This window comes from Mustelus asterias, unplaced genomic scaffold (assembly GCF_964213995.1).
Source record: "Mustelus asterias unplaced genomic scaffold, sMusAst1.hap1.1 HAP1_SCAFFOLD_259, whole genome shotgun sequence".
NCBI classification, from domain to species: domain Eukaryota; kingdom Metazoa; phylum Chordata; class Chondrichthyes; order Carcharhiniformes; family Triakidae; genus Mustelus; species Mustelus asterias.
Genome location: NW_027590225.1, coordinates 330,485 through 350,646, shown reverse-complemented (window position 1 = coordinate 350,646; position 20,162 = coordinate 330,485). Strand labels below are relative to the sequence as shown.

The following is a 20,162-nucleotide window of genomic DNA, read 5'->3' as shown; positions in this document are numbered from 1 at the left end:
TACTCCATTTGCCATATCCTCGCCCACTCACTCAGCCTGTCCAAATCTCTCTGCAGATCTTCTCCGTCCTCCACACGATTCACTTTTCCACTTATCTTTGTGTCGTCTGCAAACTTCGTTACCCTACACTCCGTCCCCTCCTCCAGATCATCTATATAAATGGTAAACAGTTGCGGCCCGAGTACCGATCCCTGCGGCACGCCACTAGTTACCTTCCTCCAACCGGAAAAACACCCATTTATTCCGACTCTTTGCTTCCTGTCGGATAGCCAGTCCCCAATCCACTTTAACACACTACCCCCAACTCCGTGTGCCCTAATCTTCTTCAGCAGCCTTTTATGGGGCACCTTATCAAACGCCTTTTGGAAATCCAAAAACACCGCATCCACCGGTTCTCCTCCATCAACCCCCCTAGTCACATATTCATAAAAATCCAACATGTTCGTCAAGCCTGTGGGTCTGGAGTCACATGTAGGCCAGAGTGGGAAAGAGCAGCAGATTTTTCTCCCTTAAGAACAGGAGCAAACTAGTTGAATAGTTAGGACAATCTGGACACCGTTAATGAAATTCTTTTTATTCCAGTTTATTTAATTCACTGAAGTCAAATTCTTCAGTTGCTGGGCGGGCTTTGAACTCATATCTCGAGATCATTAGTTCAGGTCTCTAGATTGCTAGTGCAGTGACCTACACTAAACTGCCATAACCAGATTAATGTAATAAGACACAGAAAAATAATTTTAAAAAGCACCTGAAGATACCCAGTTAAAAGACGGAAACAACCACAAATATTCCCAGGATTAATTTATCTCACACTATAGTTGAGTCATGAATAATCATTTACCTTCCTGAGTAAAATTACTAGAAGGCCTGTTGTTCTACACATTAATTTCAACAAACAATACAGATCCAAGACGACTAGATTTCTTCTGATGGATTATCCTTCACTTCATCCCAAATGCGGTTTATCTGGTTAAACTCATCTTCAAAAGCTGCAATAAATAACGTTTAGAAAGCATTAATTCTAGACATTGGTGAAATGAACACGAGTGTGAAGAGTAGCCTGTGTCTAGGTACCTGGTAAAGAATTATGTCCAGGCCATTGGGAGAACCCGAGCTTCAAAGTAATGGTCATTCTGTCATCAATTTCCTCCTTCAACTTGCCCTAAATATGAAAAGGATTGTGAGATATTGTTTCCGTTCTCTATTCTGCAACATAGGATCTACTTCATACATGATGTGGAGATGCCAGCATTGGACTAAGGTGGGCAAAGTAAGAAGTCTCACAACAATAGGTTAAAGTCCAACAGGTTTATTTGGTATCAAAACAGCCCATTTACCCGATGAAGGAACAGTGCTCCGAAAGCTTGTGATACCAAATAAACCTGTTGGACTTTAACTTGGAGTAGTGGGACTTCTTACTGTACTTCATACACGGTATGGATCACATTGAGCATATATTACCCAATATGGAACAGTATGTATTTCAGTAAGTGTACATTACGCGATATGGAACAGTGTGTAGTTCATTGTGTATATTATCCGATGTGGAACAATGTGTATTTCATTGTGTACATTACCCTATAGGATAATGTGTATTTCAGTAAGTGTACATTACCTGAAATAGAACAGTGTGTATTTCAGTAAGTGTACCGTACACGATATGGAACAGTGTGTATTTCAGTAAGTGTACAGTACGCAATATGGAACAGTGTGTATTTCATTATGTACATTACGCGATATGGAACAGTGTGCATTTCATTATGTACATTACGCGACATGGAACAGTGTGCATTTCAGTAAGTGTATGTTATGCAATATGGAACAGTGTGTATTTCATTGTGTACATTACGTGATGTGGAACAGTGTGTATTTCAGTAAGTGTACATTACCCAATATGGAACAGTGTGTATTTCAGTTAGTGTATATTACGTGACATGGAACAGTGCGTATTGCATTGTGTACATTACAAGATATGGAACAGTGTGTATTTCAGTAAGTGTAGATTACGTGATATGGATCTGTGCATATTTCAGTAAGTGTATATTACGCGATTTGGAACAGTGTGTATTTCAGTAAGTGTACATTATGTGATATGGAAGTGTGTGTATTTCAGTAAGTGTGTATTACGCAATATGGAACAGTGTGTATTTCATTGTGTAATTACGCGATATAGAACGGTGTGTATTTCAGTAAGTGTACATTACTTGAGAGGAAACCCACGCAGCAACAGAGAGAACGTGCTGACTCCATACAAACAGTGGCCCAAGCCAGGAATCAAACCTGGGTTCCTGGTGCTGTGAGGCAGCAGTGCCACCATGATCTTTATTTTGTGTGCATTACCTGATATGGAACACTATTTCAGTATATGCATATAATTTCAGTATGTGCAATATGGAACACAGTAGATTGAATTCTCCCGCAAAAATTTCTAAGTGACATAAAGATGAGACTGATGGAGTGATCCGTGCCAGTCTCTCAGGTGGGGGGTAATGCAGGGGAGGGCTCTGCAAAGGGGGAGCTCCGCAAGGGGAGCGACTATGCAAAGGGTGTTCGGCATGAGAGGGGGGTGGGGGGTGTGCGAGATGAGGGGGAGGTAGGGGGTCTGCCAGGGGACTCATTGGGAGGGTCCCAATGCCAGCAACCCATGTTGGTGTGGGGGGAGAACATGCTACAGATGCTGGGGGGAGCAGAGTGGGGACAGGTCTGAAGTCTGTGAGGGGAGGTTGTGGGGGTTGGGGGAGAGTGGGGGGGGGGGGCGGCAGGAGGAGGTCCCCTGGTTGACTGGGAGACCAGGGCGCCCTATGCAATTTGTGCGGTACTGGGGGGGCGGAGGCTCGGTGAAGCCAGCTGCAGGCACAAATCTCCCAGCTGTCAGAAAGAGAGACACAATGCGGGGAGACTGCAATGCCAAACTGGCCCAAATAACCGGTGTGAAACACTCCCATTTTCAGACTTTCATGACACTTGATTGCCACCGCCATCATCAGCAGGATTCCATTCTGGGATCTTCCCCATACAGTTAGAACATCAACTGGGATCGTAACACAGGGTAGATGTAGTGCAGATGTTTCCCCTTGTTAGACATTCGAGAACAAGAGGCCATAGTTTTATGCTAAAGGGGTGGCAGATTTAAAACAGAATGGGAAGGAATAATTTCACTCAAAGGATCGTGAATCTGTGGAATTCTCTACCCAGAGTGCAGTAAACACGAAACAAATTTGAGGAGAAGGGTAGATTTTGAATTGGTAGCAAATTGAAGGATTATGGGGAACAGATAGGAAAGTGGAGATGTGGCTGAGATGAATGTGTAGATTAACCGATAAGTGTGTATTTCAGTGTGTGTACACGACCCAATATGGAACGCAGTTGTATTTCAGTGTATGCATATTACCTGATGTGGAATGCAGTGTGTATTTCAAAATGTGTACATGATTTCATATGTGTATATGGAGTTATGTGGATATGTATGCACATATCCTAGTGTATATTTCAGTCTGTGTAAAGTATCTAATATGTATGTGTATTTCAGTATGCGTAGATTACTTGATAAGGATCGGTGTGTATTTGAGAACTGCTATGTATAAAATATTATTAATTAAAAAGACACCTTCAGTTTAATGAATTGCTCCATCACTTTGTCTGCTGCATCTTTGAAAACATCCTTCTTTTGTTTGACATGCTCAATTAATATTTTCTGCATGGTCAGTACGATTCCTGCACCGTTCTGCTGTGCGGCTTCTGAAATGTAAGAAACTTTTGTTATTCATTCTTGTCTTGTGCACATCACTGGCTAGGCCAGCATTTATGACCCAATTGTCCTGGGGGAAGTGATGATAAGCTTGCTTTTTAAACCTTTGTTCGAGTTGTGGTCAGATCCCTTAGGCCATTCTGATTTGGTCAGATGTCTCACAACACCAGGTTAAAGTCCAACAGGTTTATTTGGTAGCAAAAGCCACACAAGCTTTCGGAGCGCTGCTCCGTCAGGTGAGTGGAAGTTCTGTTCACAAACAGGGCACATAAAGACACAAATTTACAAAATAATGGTTGAAATGCGAGTCTTTACAGGTAATCAAGTCTTAAAGGTACAATCAATGTGAGTGGAGAGAGGGTTAAGCACAGGTTAAAGAGATGTGTATTGTCTCCAGACAGGACAGTTAGTGAGATTTTGCAAGCCCAGGCAAGTCGTGGGGGTTACAGATAGTGTGACATGAACCCAAGATCCCGGTTGAGGCCGTCCTCATGTGTGCGGAACTTGGCTATCAGTCTCTGCTCAGCGACTCTGCGTTGTCGTGTGTCGTGAAGGCCTCCTTGGAGAACAGAGATCAGAGGCCGAATGCCTGTGACCGCTGAAGTGTTCGCTGAAGTGAAGAACTCCCACTCACCTGATGAAGGGGCAGCGCTCCAAAAGCTAGTGGCTTGTGCTACCAAATAAACCTGTTGGACTTTAACCTGGTGTTGTGAGACTTCTTACTGTGTTTACCCCAGTCCACATCATGGCTACCATCAGCACCGCAAACCGCTGGCTCCAAGTGGAGAGGATCTCCAAGAAGATCGCGCATATCGACACAAACATCAAGTTTCCACAGAGATGCAAGAAAGCAGACAAGATACTGAAAGGACTACGGATCACGAACCCACTCAGGTCAACCTATAACACAGACTACGCTGAGAGACTTTGCCGTCGCACCTCTCTCACACTCCTCAAACACCTCATACACCAACTCTACAGCAAATGCCGCATCCTGGAAACCAAGATAGAGTCCATATTCTCAGCTTGCGCTCAGGACGCAGGCCAGCAGCAAACCTCTGCCAAGCAGACGAGACAAAGGAACTACGCCATCTACATGCACACCAAGAACAGGAAACTTGAGAAACTCGGCATCACCACCAGCAGCAACCAAGCCTCCCCCGGTACCACAGTAGAAAACAGTACCACTGCAGGGAAGCCCATTGTCAATTTGTCGGACTACACACTTCAACCAGATGAAATCGAAGTTCTCAGCCGAGGGCTCAATTTCTGCCCCACCACCAAAATAGACCCCATCAGTCTCGCAGCAGACACAGAGGAATTCATCAGGCGAATGAGGCTGCGGGAGTTCTTCCACAAACCCCAAGAGGCCAACAGCGAACACAATGAGACAGCCAATGAACCGGAACAGCCGACAGAGAGATCTGCAGTGCAGCAACCGAAGAGGAAAGAGTCGAATTGGACTCCTCCGGAAGGCTGCTGCCCTCGACTTAACATGTATGCCCAAGCCGTCAGGAGGTGCATCAACACCAGATTCATCAACCGCACTCACAAGGCAGCCCCGAACATCACTCAAGCACAACGCAACGCCATCCGCGCTCTCAAGACCAACTGCAACATTGTCATCAAACCAGCAGACAAAGGAGGGGCCATCGTCATACTGAACATAACGGATTACTTCAAAGAAGTGTACCTACAACTGAACAACGAGGAACACTACAGACAGTTACCTCCAGATCCGACCAAAGAACACACCCGTCAACTCAACAGACTGATCAAGACCTTTGATCCGGACGTTCAGAGCACCCTCCGTGCTCTCATCCCACGTACTCCAGTTGGAGATCTCTACTGTCTCCTGAAGATACACAAGGCCAACACACCTGGCCATCCCATCGCATCAGGCAATGGGACCCTGTGCGAGAACTTCTCCGGCTTCGTCGAGGGCATCCTGAAACCCATTGTACAAAGAACCCCCAGCTTTTGTCGCGACACTACGGACTTCCAACAGAAACTCAACACACATGGAGCAGTTGAACCAGGAGCACTCCTTGTCACAATAGATGTCTTGGCACTCTACACCAGCATATCCCACGACGATGGCATTGCTGCAACTGCCTCAGTGCTCAACACCGACAACTGCCAATCTCCAGATGCAATTTTACAACTCATCCGCTTCATCCTGGACCACAATGTCTTCACCTTCAACAACCAGTTCTTCATCCAGACACACGGAACAGCCATGGGGACCAAATTCGCACCTCAATATGCCAACATCTTCATGCACAGGTTCGAACAAGATTTCTTCACCGCACAGGACCTTCAACCGATGCTATACACTAGATACATCGATGACATTTTCTTCCTTTGGACTCATGGTGAACAATCACTGAAACAATGATATGATGACATCAACAGGTTCCATCCCACCATCAGACTCACCATGGACTATTCTCCGGAATCGGTTGCATTCTTGGACACACGCATCTCCATCAAAGACGGTCACCTCAGCACTTCACTGTACCGCAAGCCCACGGATGACCTCACGATGCTCCACTTCTCCAGCTTCCACCCTAAACATGTTGAAGAAGTCATACCCTACGGACAAGCCCTCCATAAACACAGGATCTGCTCAGATGAGGAGGATCGCAACACACACCTCCAGACGCTGAAAGATGCCCTCATAAGAACAGGATATGGCGCTCGACTCATCGATCGACAGTTCCGATGCGCCACAGTGAAAAACCGCACTGACCTCCTCAGAAGACAAACACGGGACACAGTGGACAGAGTACCCTTCATCGTCCAGTACTTCCCCGGAGCGGAGTACAAAGAACAATACAGCACAGGAACAGGCCCTTCGGCCCTCCAAGCCCATGCCGCTCCCTGGTCCAAACTAGACCATTCTTTTGTATCCCTCCATTCCCACTCCATTCATATGGCTGTCTAGATAAGTCTTAAATGTTCCCAGTGTGTCCGCCTCCACTACCTTGCCTGGCAGCGCATTCCAGGCCCCCACCACCCTCTGCGTAAAATATGTCCTTCTGATATCTGTGTTAAACCGCCCCCCCTTCACCTTGAACCTATGACCCCTCGTGAACGTCACCACCGACCTGGGGAAAAGCTTCCCACCGTTCACCCTATCTATGCCTTTCATAATTTTATACACCTCTATTAAGTCTCCCCTCATCCTCCGTCTTTCCAGGGAGAACAACCCCAGTTTACCCAATCTCTCCTCATAACTAAGCCCCTCCATACCAGGCAACATACTGGTAAACCTCCTCTGTACTCTCTCCAAAGCCTCCACGTCCTTCTGGTAGTGTGCCGACCAGAACTGGACGCAGTATTCCAAATGCGGCCGAACCAAAGTTCTATACATCTGTAACATCAGACCCCAACTTTTATACTCTATGCCCCGTCCTATAAAGGCAAGCATGCCATATGCCTTCTTCACCACCTTCTCCACCTGTGACGTCACCTTCAAGAATCTGAAAGCTACGACATCTTCTCCGGAACCTTCAACATGTCATTGATGAAGACGAACATCTCGCCAAGGCCATCCCCACACCCCCACTTCTTGCCTTCAAACAACCGCACAACCTCAAACAGACCATTGTCCGCAACAAACTACCCAGTCTTCAGGAGAACAGTGACAACGACACCACACAACCCTGCCACAGCAACCTCTGCAAGACGTGCCGGATCATCAACACGGATGCCATCATCTCACATGAGAACACCATCCACCAGGTACACGGTACATTCACTTGCAACTCGGCCAATGTTGTCCACCTGATACGCTGCAGGAAAGGATGTCCCGAGGCATGGTACATTGGGGAGACCATGCAGACTCTACGACAACAGATGAATGAACACCGCTCGACAATCACCAGGCAAGAGTGTTCTCTTCTTGTTGGGGACACTTCAGTGGTCACAGGCATTCAGCCTCTGATCTTCGGGTAAGCGTTTTCCAAGGCGGCCTTCACGACACACGACAGCGCAGAGTCGCTGAGCAGAGACTGATAGCCAAGTTCCGCACACGAGGACGGCCTCAACAGGTATCTTGGGTTCAAGTCACACTATCTGTAACCCCTATGACTTGCCTGGGCTTGCAAAATCTCACTAACTGTCCCGGCTGGAGACAATACACATCTCTTTAACCTGTGCTTAACCCTCTCTCCACTCACATTGTCTGTACCTTTAAGACTTGATTACCTGCAAAGACTCGCATTCCAACCATTATTTTGTAAATTGAGTTTGTGTCTTTAAATGTTCTATTTGTGAACAGAACTCCCACCCACCTGATGAAGGGGCAGCGCTCCGAAAGCTAGTGGCTTTTGCCACCAAATAAATGTGTTGGACTTTAACCTGGTGTTGTTGGACTTCTTACTGTGTTTACCCCAGTCTCCACATCGTTCTGATTTGCTCAGTGATCAGGGGAAAAGTGAGTGGTGACTGTGAATGGGGCAGGTAAGGGGCTTGAAAAGGCAGACATTCAGGAGTCAATAGCCCAACAGGTTTGAGATTCTTGAGATGGAGGAGAACAAGGGCTGCAGGGGAATGAGCGAACTAACTTATTTAATAAGGGTAGCAGGGATAACCCGGGTAATTATAGGCTAGTGAGCTTGACGTCCGTGGTAGGGAAGTTGTTGGAGAGGATTCTTAGAGACAGGATGTATGTGCATTTAGAACGGAACAATCTCGTTAGTGACAGACAGCATGGTTTTGTAAGAGGGAGGTCATGCCTTACAAATTTGGTGGAGTTTTTTGAGGGAGTGACAAAAACGGTTGACGAAGGAAGGGTCGTGGATGTCGTCTATATGGATTTCAGTAAGGCATTTGACAAAGTCCCTCGTGGCAGGTTGGTTAAGAAGGTTAAGGCTCATGGGATACAAGGAGAGGTGGCTAGATGGGTAGAGAACTGGCTTGGCCACAGGAGACAGAGGGAGCAGTCAAAGGGTCTTTTTCCGGCTGGAGGTCTGTGACCAGTGGTGTTCCGCAGGGCTCTGTACTGGAACCTCTGCTATTTGTAATATATATAAATGATTTGGAAGAAGGTGTAACTGGTGTTATCAGCAAGTTTGCGGATGACACCAAGATGGCTGGACTTGCGGATAGCGATGAACATTGTCGGACAATACAGCAGGATATAGATAAGCTGGAAAATTGGGCGGAGAAATGGCAGATGGAATCTAATCCAGAGAAATGTGAAGTGATGCATTTTGGAAGAACTAATGTAGGGAGGAGTTATACAATAAATGGCAGAGCCATCAAGAGTCTCGAAACACAGAGGGACCGAGGTGTGCAAGTCCACAAATCCTTGAAGGTGGCAACACAGGTGGAGAAGGTGGTGAAGAAGGCATATGGTATGCTTGCCTTTATAGGACAGGGTATAGAGTATAAAAGCTGGAGTCTAATGATGCAGCTGTATAGAACGCTGGTTAGGCCACATTTGGAGTACTGTTTCCAGTTCTGGTTGCCGCACTACCAGAAGGACGTGGAGGCCTCAGAGAGAGTGCAGAGAAGGTTTACCAGGATGTTGCCTGGTATGGAGAGTCTTAGCTATGAGGAGAGATTGGGTAAACTGGGCTTGTTCTCCCTGGAAAGACGGAGAATGAGGGGAGACCTAATAGAGGTGTACAAAATTATGAAGGGTATAGATAGGGTGAACAGTGGGAAACTTTTTCCCAGGTTGGAGGTGACGATCACGAGGGGTCACAGGCTCAAGGTGAGAGGGGCGAGGTATAACTCAGATATCAGAGGGACGTTTTTTACACAGAGGGTGGTGGAGGCCTGGAATGCGCTGCCAAGTAGGGTGGTGGAGGCAGACACGCTGGCATCGTTCAAGACTTACCTGGATAGTCACATGAGCAGCCTGGGAATGGAGGGATACAAACGATTGGTCTAGTTGGACCAATGAGCGGCACAGGCTTGGAGGGATGAAGGGCCTGTTTCCTGTGCTGTACTGTTCTTTGTTCTAACCATGGCAACAGGAAGCCATTTAAGCACGGGGGAGGAAATAGGAATGTAGTCATGGTAGGGGACAGTACACTGCTCCCTATAGCCAAGAATGAAAAGCCAGAGTTTATGTTGCCCACCTGTTGCCAGAGTTTGAAACATTTGCTCTGGGCCGCAGAAGGACCTGCTGTAGTAGAGGGAGGACACAGTAAGAAGTCTAACAACACCAGGTTAAAGTCCAACAGATTTATTTGGTCGCAAATGACGATAGCTTTCGGAGCGCTGCCCCTTCGTCAGGTGGAGTGGGAGATGTGCTCACAAACAGGGCATACAGAGACACAAACTCAATTTACAGAATAATGATTGGAACCCTAATCAAGCTAATCAGTGCTAATACAGCTAATCAAGTCTTAAAGGTACAGAGAATAGAACATAGAACATTACAGCGCAGTACAGGCCCTTCGACCCTCGATGTTGCGCCGACCTGTGAGACCAATCTAAAGCCCCTCTAACCTACACTATTCCAATATCATCCATATGTTTATCAAATAACCATTTGAATGCTCTTAATGTTGATGAATCCACTACTGCTGCAGGCAGGGCATTCCACGCCCTTACCACTCTCTGAGTAAAGAACCTACCTCTGACATCTGTCCTATGTCTATCACCCCTTAATTTAAAGCTATGTCCCCTCGTGTTAGCCATCACCATCCGAGGAAAAAGGCTCTCGCTTTCCACCCTATCTAATCCTCTGATCATCTTGTATGCCTCTATTAAGTCACCTCTTAACCTTCTTCTCTCTAACGAAAACAACCTCAAGTCCCTCAGCCTTTCCTCATACGATCTTCCCACCATACCAGGCAACATCCTGGTAAATCTCCTCTGCACCCTTTCCAACGCTTCCACATCTTTCCTATAATGCGGCGACCAGAACTGTACGCAATACTCCAAATGCGGCTGCACCAGAGTTTTGTACAGTTGCAGCATGACCTCCTGTCTCCGAAACTCAATCCCTCTACCAATAAAAGCTAACACACCGTACGCCTTCTTAACAACCCTATCAACCTGGGTGCCAACTTTCAGGGATCTATGCACATGGACACCCAGATCCCTCTGTTTATCCACACTACCAAGTATTTTACCATTAGTCCAGTACTCTGTAATCCTGTTACTCCTTCCAAAGTGAATCACCTCACACTTTTCCACATTAAACTCCATTTTCCACCTCTCAGCCCAGCTCTGCAGCTTATCTATGTCCCTCTGTAACCTGCCACTTCCCTCCGCACTGTCTACAACTCCACCGACTTTAGTGTCATCCGCAAATTTACTAATCCATCTTTCTACGCCCTCATCCAGGTCATTAATAAAAATGACAAACAGCAGAGGCCCCAAAACAGATCCTTGCAGTACACCACTAGTAACTGAACTCCAGGATGAACATTTCCCATCAACCACCACCCTCTGTTTTCTTACAGCTAGCCAATTTTCAGTTTCTGCTCAGCCACCCATTTCTCCAGCTTCCACCCTAAACACGTTAAAGAAGCCATCCCCTCCGGACAAGCATACACAGGAGGATCGCAACAGACACCTCAAGACGCTGAAAGATGCCCTCATCAGAACAGGATATGGCGCTCGACTCATCGATCGACAGTTCCGACGCGCCACAGCGAAAAACTGCACCGACCTCCTCAGAAGACAAACACGGGACACGGTGGACAGAGTACCCTTCGTCGTCCAGTAATTCCCCGGAGCGGAGAAGCTACGACATCTCCTCCGGAGCCTTCAACATGTCATTGATGAAGATGAACATCTCGTCAAGGTCATCTCCACACCCCCACTTCTTGCCTTCAAACAGCTGCACAACCTCAAACAGACCATTGTCCGCAGCAAACTACCCAGCCTTCAGGAGAACAGTGACCACGACACCACACAACCCTGCCACAGCAACCTCTGCAAGACGTGCTGGATCATCGACACGGATGCCATCATCTCACGTGAGAACACCATCCACCAGGTACAGGGTACCTACTCTTGCAACTCGGCCAACATTGTCTACCTGATAAGCTCCAACAAAGAATGTCCAGAGGCATGGTACATTGGGGACACCATGCAGACACTACGAAAACAGATGAATGAGCACTGCTCGACAATCACCAGGCAAGAGTGTTCTCTTCCTGTTGGGGAACACTTCAGCGGTCACGGGCATTCGGCCTCTGATCTTCGGGTAAGCGTTCTCCAAGGCGGCCTTCACGACACACGACAACGCAGAGTTGCTCAGCAGAAACTGATAGCCAAGTTCCGCACACATGAGGACGGCCTCAACCGGGGTCTTGGGTTCATGTCACACTATCTGTAACCCCCACAACTTGCCTGGGCTTGCAAAATCTCACTAACTGTCCTGGCTGGAGACAATACACATCTCTTTAACCTGTGCTTAACGCTCTCTCCACCCACACTGTCTGTACCTTTAAGACTTGATTACCTGTAAAGACTCGCATTCCAACCGTTATTTTGTAAATTGAGTTTGTGTTTTTATATGCCCTGTTTGTGAACAGAACTCCCACTTACCTGACGAAGGAGCAGCACTCCGAAAGCTTGTGGCTTTTGCTACCAAATAAACCTGTTGGACTTTAACCTAGTGTTGTGAGACTTCTTACTGTGCTTACCCCAGTCCAACGCCGGCATCTCCACATCAAAGAAATAAATGACAGAGGCGTTGAACAGATATTCTGTTTTTGTCTTCACTGCAGAAGACATAGCAAACTTTCAAGGAGATTTTAAAAATAGGAGATGAAAGGATCGGAGGAACCTAAAACAATCACATCACCTGGGAAAACCTACTGAGAAAATGATTAGACCTAAAGGCTGATAAGTCCACAGGACCAAATGGTCTGCATCCTAGGGTCTTTAAAGAAGTGACCTCAGAAAAAGAAGAAAAGAATCTTCAGCCAAATCTCTATTCACAGCAGGGACTGGAGAATTCCAGCCATGAGCAAGGTTGGAGAATCCCGGCCGGGAGCGCGGTTGGAGAATCCCGGCCGGGAGCGAGGTTGGAGAATCCCGGCCGGGAGCAAGGTTGGAGAATCCCGGCCGGGAGCAAGGTTGGAGAATCCCAGCCGGGAGCAAGGTTGGAGAATCCCGGCCGGGAGCGAGGTTGGAGAATCCCGGCCGGGAGCGCGGTTGGAGAATCCCAGCCGTGAGCAAGGTTGGAGAATCCCGGCCGGGAGCGAGGTTGGAGAATCCCGGCCGGGAGCGAGGTTGGAGAATCCTGGCCGGGAGCGAGGTTGGAGAATCCCGGCCGGGAGCAAGGTTGGAGAATCCCAACCGTGAGCAAGGTTGGAGAATCCCGGCCGGGAGCAAGGTTGGAGAATCCCGGCCGGGAGCAAGGTTGGAGAATCCCAGCCGTGAGCAAGGTTGGAGAGTCCCGGCCGGGAGCAAGGTTGGAGAATCCCGGCCGGGAGCGAGGTTGGAGAATCCCGGCCGGGAGCAAGGTTGGAGAATCCCAGCCGTAGTGCATTCAAGATTTCCAAAAGGCATTTGACAAGGTGCCAAATCAAAGGTTGCTGCATAAAATAAGTGCTCATGGTGTATCCGTATTAACGTGGATAGAGAATTGGTTAGCTAACAGGAAACAGAAAATAGGGATAAATGGATCATTTTCAGGTTGTCAAAATACTTGGATGAGGGAATCTAATGGTAGTTAATATGCCAATGGCACCAAGATAGGAGGAAAGTAAGTTGCTCAGTGGGGATAAAGAGTCTATGAAAGGATAGAGAGGTTAAGTAACTGGGAAAAACATTTGGCAGACAGAGGATAATGTGGGATAATATGAACTTGTCCACTTTGGCAAGAAGAATGGCAAAGCTATATACTGATTAAATGGAGACAGATTACAGAACTCAGTGATACAGAGGGATCTGGGTGTCGAGGCACATGAATCACAAGAGGTTAGTATGCAGGTACAGCAAGTGAAGAGGGAGGCCAATGGAATGTTGGTGTTTATTGCCAGGGGAATGGAAACAAAAGGAATGGAGTTTTACTACTGCTGTACAGGGACTTGGTGAGACCACATTTAAAGTCTTGTGAACAGTTTTGTTCTCCTTATTTGAAAAAAGGATACAATTGTGTTAGAAGCAGTTCAGAGAAGGTTCCACTCAACTCATTCCTGGGAAGGTGGAGCAGGCTTGAAGAGACAAAAGGTTACTGCTTCTTCGTCATATAAGAACATAAGAACTAGAAGCAGGAGTGGGCCATCCGGCCCCTCGAGCCTGCTCCACCATTCAATAAGATCATGGCTGATCTTTTCATGGACTCAGCTCCACTTACCCACCCGCTCACCATAACCTTTAATTCCTTTACTGTTCAAAAATTTATCTATCCTTGCCTTAAAAACATTTAATGAGGTAGCCTCAACTGCTTCACTGGGCAGAGAATTCCACAGATTCACAACCCTTTGTGTGAAGAAGTTCCTCCTCAACTCAATCCTAAATCTGCTCCCCCTTATTTTGAGGCTATGCCGCCTAGTTATAATTTCACCCGCCAGTGGAAACAACTTCCCTGCTTCTATCTTATCTATTCCCTTCATAATCATATATGTTTCTATAAGATCTCCCCTCATTCTGAATTCCAATGAGTATAGCCCCAGTCTACTCAGTCTCTCCTCATAAGCCAACCCTCTCAACTCCGGAATCAATCTAGTGAATCTCCTCTGCACCCCCTCCAGTGCCATTATATCCTTTCTCAAGTAAGGAGACCAAAACTGTACACAGTACTCCAGGTGTGGCCTCACCAGCACCTTATACAGCTGCAACATAATCTCGCTATTTTTAAACTCCATCCCTCTAGCAATAAAGGACAAAATTCCATTTGCCTTCTTAATTACCTGCTGCACCTTCAAACCAACTCCTTGAGATTCCTACACAAGGGCACCCAGGTCCCTCTGCACAACAGCATGCTGCAATTTTTTACAATTTAAATAATAATCCATTTTGCTGTTAATCCTACCAAAATGAATGACCTCACAATTACCAACATTGTACTCCATCTGCCAGACCCTCGCCCACTCACTTAGACTATCTATATCCCTTTGCAGACTTTCAGCATCCTCTGCACACTTTGCTCTGCCACTCATCTTAGTGTCATCTGCAAATTTTGACACACGACACTTGGTCCCCAACTCCAAATCATCTATGTAAATCGTAAACAATTGCGGTCCCATCACTGATCCCTGAAGCACACCACTAGTCACTGATCAGCAACCAGAAAAACACTCATTTACCCCCACTCTTTGCTTTCTGTTAGTTAACCAATTGTCTATCCATGCTAATACATTACCCGTAACACTGTGCACCTTTATCTTATGTAGCAGTCTTTGGTGCAGCACCTTGTCAAATGCCTTCTGGGGAATCCAGATACACCACATCCACAGGTTCCCCATTGTCCACTGCACATGTAATGTTCTCAAAGAATTCCACCAAATTAGTCAAACATGACCTGCCCTTCATGAACCCATGCTGCATCTTCCCAATGGGACAATTTATATCCAGACGTCTCACTACTTCTTCCTCGATGATAGATTCAAGCATTTCCCTGGTACAGAAGTTAAGTTAACCGGCCTATAGTTACCTGCCTTTTGTCTACCTCCTTTTTTAAACAGTGGCATCACATTTGCTGGGCTAGGGAACCGTGGTGCACCAAAAAAGTTTCTTTGTTGGTTAAAAAGAAAAAGGAGGCTTATGTTCGGATGAGACGTGAGCACTCGGGTAGTGCACTAGAAAGCTTTAGATTGGCTAAGAGGGAGTTGAAGAGCGAGCTTAGAAGGGCTAAAAGGGGACATGAGAAGACTTTGGCGGATAGGGTTAAAGAGAATCCTAAGGCGTTCTATAGGTATGTCAAGAACAGAAGGTTGGTTAGGGCAAGTTTAGGGCCAGTTATAGATGGCAGAGGGAAGTTATGTGTGGAACCGGAGGAGATTGGTGAAGCATTGAACCAATATTTCTCTTCGGTGTTCACGCAAGGGGACATGAATATAGCTGAGGAGGACACTGGGTTGCAAGGGAGTAAAATAGACAGTATTACAGTTGATAAGGAGGATGTGCAGGATATTCTGGAGGGTCTGAAAATAGATAAATCCCCTGGTCCGGATGGGATTTATCCAAGGATTCTCTGGGAGGCAAGAGAAGTGATTGCAGAGCCTCTGGCTCTGATCTTCAGGTCGTCGTTGGCCTCTGGTATAGTACCAGAAGATTGGAGGTTAGCGAATGTTGTCCCATTGTTTAAGAAGGGGAACAGAGACTTCCCCGGGAATTATAGACCGGTGAGTCTCACTTCTGTTGTCGGCAAGATGTTGGAAAAAATTATAAGGGATAGGATTTATAGTTATTTGGAGAGTAATGAATTGATAGGTGATAGTCAGCATGGTTTTGTGGCAGGTAGGTCGTGCCTTACTAACCTTATTGAGTTTTTTGAGAAAGTGACCAAGGAGGTGGATGGGGGCAAGGCAGTGGACGTGGTATATATGGATTTTAGTAAGGCGTTTGATAAGGTTCACCATGGTAGGCTTCTGCAGAAAATGCAGATGTATGGGATTGGGGGTGATCTAGGAAATTGGATCAGGAATTGGCTAGCGGATAGGAAACAGAGGGTGGTGGTTGATAGTAAATATTCATCATGGAGTGCGGTTACAAGTGGTGTACCTCAGGGATCTGTTTTGGGGCCACTGCTGTTTGTAATATTTATTAATGATCTGGATGAGGGTATAGTTGGGTGGATTAGCAAATTTGCTGATGACACCAAAGTCGGTGGTGTGGTAGACAGTGAGGAAGGGTGTCGTAGTTTGCAGGAAGACTTAGACAGGTTGCAAAGTTGGGCCGAGAGGTGGCGGATGGAGTTTAATGCGGAGAAGTGTGAGGTAATTCACTTTGGTAGGAATAACAGATGTGTTGAGTATAGGGCTAACGGGAGGACTTTGAATAGTGTGGAGGAGCAGAGGGATCTAGGTGTATGTGTGCATAGATCCCTGAAAGTTGGGAATCAAGTAGATAAGGTTGTTAAGAAGGCATATGGTGTCTTGGCGTTTATTGGTAGGGGGATTGAATTTAGGAGTCGTAGCGTTATGTTGCAACTGTACACAACTCTGGTGCGGCCGCACTTGGAGTACTGTGTGCAGTTCTGGTCCCCACATTACAGGAAGGATGTGGAGGCTTTGGAGAGGGTGCAGAGGAGGTTTACCAGGATGTTGCCTGGTATGGAGGGGAGATCCTATGAGGAGAGGCTGAGGGATTTGGGATTGTTTTCGCTGGAAAGGCGGCGGCTAAGAGGGGATCTTATTGAAACATATAAGATGATTAGAGGTTTAGATAGGGTGGATAGTGATAGCCTTTTTCCTCTGATGGAGAAATCCAGCACGAGGGGGCATGGCTTTAAATTGAGGGGGGGTAGTTATAGAACCGATGTCAGGGGTAGGTTCTTTACCCAGAGGGTGGTGAGGGATTGGAATGCCCTGCCAGCATCAGTAGTAAATGCGCCTAGTTTGGGGGCGTTTAAGAGATCCGTAGATAGGTTCATGGACGAAAAGAAATTGGTTTAGGTTGGAGGGTCACAGTTTTTTTTTTTAACTGGTCGGTGCAACATCGTGGGCCGAAGGGCCTGTTCTGCGCTGTAATGTTCTATGTTCTATGTTCTATGTTTTCCAATCTGCGGGAATCACCCCAGAGTCCAGCGAATTTTGGTAAATTACCACTAGTGCATTTGCTATTTCTCCCGCCATCTCTTTTAGTACCCTGGGATGCATTCCATCAGGGCCTGGAGACTTGTCTACTTTTAGCCCCATTAACTTGCCCAACACTGCCTCTTTCGTGATAATGATAGTTTCTGGGTCCTCACCTGTCATAGCCTTCCCGTCATTAAATTTTGGCATGTTATTCACTGTGACTTCCACACAAAATACCTGTTCAATGCCTCAGCCATTTCTCATGTTCCATGTTGTGTAGATGCACCCTCAGTGGAGTTAAGAAATAATTTTTAGGATTTGTATTCAGTAACAGTGAAGGAATGGTGATATGGCCCCAAGTCAGGATGGTGTGTGAATGGAGAGATAGGGCAGATTTTCTGACCACACATGCCCTAAGACTAGAAAAGACCCCCCCCCCCCCATCCCCATGATTCCCATGGCGAGCGGCACGGGAAAGTTCCCCCCATAGTGTTCCCATCCATCTACTGTCCTTAGAGAGATCACAGATTTGGAAGGTGCTGTCAAAAGATTCCTTGGTGAGTTGCTACAATGCATCTTGTTGATGGCACACACTGTAGCCAATGTGCATCCACATGGTGCTATGTTTAAGGTATTGAGATGGTGTTGATCTCCTTGTGTGTTATTGGATCTGCATTCACATCGGCAAGTAGAGCGTGGTGTTCCCATACACCTGCTGCCCTTATCCTTGCAAGCGATAAAGGTCATGGGTTTCGAAGTTGCTGCCTAAAGAGCCCCGCTGAGTTCCTGCAGTACGTCTTGTATTGCCACTCTTCATCAGTGGTGGAGGAAACCAGCGGATGGGGTGCCAATCAAGTGGACTGCTTTGTCCTTGAGTGTTATTGGAGCCGCACTCATCCAAGCAAGTGGAGAGTTTTCCATCACACTCTGACTTGGGTCTTGTAGCTGGTGGACAGGCTTTGGGAAGTCAGGAGGTGAGTTACCTGCTGCAGAATTCCCAGCCACTAACTTGCTCTTGGTTTCTGGTTAATGGTAACCATTTGATAATGGGGGATTCAGCGATAGTAATAGAAACATGGAAGATAGGAACAGGAGCAGGCTATTTGGCCCTTCGAGCCTACTCTGCCATTTATTACGATCATGGCTGATTGTCCAATTCAATAGCCTAATCATGCTTTCTCCCCATAAACTTTGATCCCATTCGCCCCAAGTGCTATATCCAGCCGCCTCTTGAATACATTCAATAATGGCACTGAATGTCATGGGGTGATGGTTAGTTTCCTCCACTGGGGGTAGTCATTGATGCTGTAACACACTGCACACCTGTACCAGTGTCAGTTCCTAGCTACCAGTATCACATCATATTTACAAACTGTGTCAGTGTTGGCATGGCAACTTATCAGAAATAGATAGTACCTTCATATGCTGGTTTCATTGAACTTTGAACAGACAAAATGGCTGCTTTATAAATGTGCGGCTTGCATTCAATTGTCTGCCTCTCAAGGTCGTTGAATAGTCCATCCAGCTGCAACAAGATTTCAAAGTCATTAAAATCACATTGTATATCCTCCAAGGTAAAAGACATTGCCAGTTAGTTTGTAAATGTGCAAACAGTTCAAAGTTCCTGTTTCATTTTGTCAGCAATGATATGGGTTCCATTCAATGTGATGTTGGCTTTATTTTTCAGACATTGCATTAAAACTCGAAGGCCAGCACACACCTTGGGCATTTCTAGTCCCTTCCAGTTTCTGTGTCATTCTGCCATTCTTGCTGGACAATTGCCATTGCTGCAGAGAGGAGGCAGAACCCTGTTCTATCATTGACTGCAATGGGATGTTTCCACAAGCCTGAGTCTGTGTAAGAGTTAATTTGATTTGATTTGATTAATTATTGTCATATGCATTAGTATACAGTGAAAAGTATTGTTTCTTGCGCGCTGTACAGACAAATACGTTCATAAAGAAGGAAACGAGAGAGTGCAGAATGTAGTGTTACAGTCATAGCTAGAGTACAGAGAAAGATCAACTTAATGCGAGATAGATCCATTCAAAAATCTGACAGCAGCAGGGAAAAAGCTGTTCTTGAGTCGGTTGGCACTTGATCTCAGACTTTTGTATCTTTTTCCCGACAGAAGAAGGTGGAAGAGAGGATGTCCGGGGTGCATGGGGTCCTTGATTATGCCGGCTGCTTTGCTGAGGCAGCAGCAAGTGTAGACGGAGTCAATAGATGGGAGGCTGGTTTGCGTGATGGATTGGGCGAATTGGGCTAATGCATTGGTTAATATTAATAAGCTGAGAAGAGCTATTCAAGTAATCCTAATGATCTGGAGGTGACAGTGACAGCCTCTACCCCAGGTTATTGTGGGGATTCAGGGCCAGTATTCTCCAATCTTGTCTGTGGCTGGGATTCTCCGGTCCCACTACAGTGAAGGGGGATTTGCCTAAGCGCCAAATTCTCCATTCTCGCTGGCAGCAGTGGCAGGGCGTGAATGGCCGGAGAATTCTGGTCTCAGTGTCCAGCTTGTTGCTGGATTTGTGCTAATTAAAAGCATCCTGAGACAAGGTCAAAACCCCAGGCTGACCTGTATCCCATTTTTGATGGCCTAACACAGAGCTGTGCTTCCATTCTAAGCTGGTTTCATGTAAAAGGAATAGGCAGAGGTAAGTATGCATTTTAAACTCTCTGGTACAAAGGAAATGTCTGGGAAGAAAATGTTTGAACAATTCCCAGTTTAATAGTTTAAAATA

General features: G+C 46.4%; 1 protein-coding gene across 5 annotated transcripts in view; it reads right to left on the bottom strand.

The window, feature by feature from the left end:
• Window positions 1-553: 553 nt before the first annotated feature.
• The window catches only part of LOC144485980 (nuclear GTPase SLIP-GC-like), a 228,496-nt gene continuing 208,887 nt past the window's right edge, over window positions 554-20,162 (bottom strand). For all 5 annotated transcript variants that reach the window (XM_078204074.1, XM_078204076.1, XM_078204077.1 and 2 more), the window contains 4 exons: window positions 18,832-18,940; window positions 3,608-3,738; window positions 1,075-1,162; window positions 554-989 (listed from right to left, as the gene is read on the bottom strand). In XM_078204074.1, coding sequence (XP_078060200.1) covers window positions 916-989; window positions 1,075-1,162; window positions 3,608-3,738; window positions 18,832-18,940 — 402 coding nt within the window. In that variant the 3' untranslated portion in view covers window positions 554-915. The remainder of the gene's footprint in view (window positions 990-1,074; window positions 1,163-3,607; window positions 3,739-18,831; window positions 18,941-20,162) is intronic.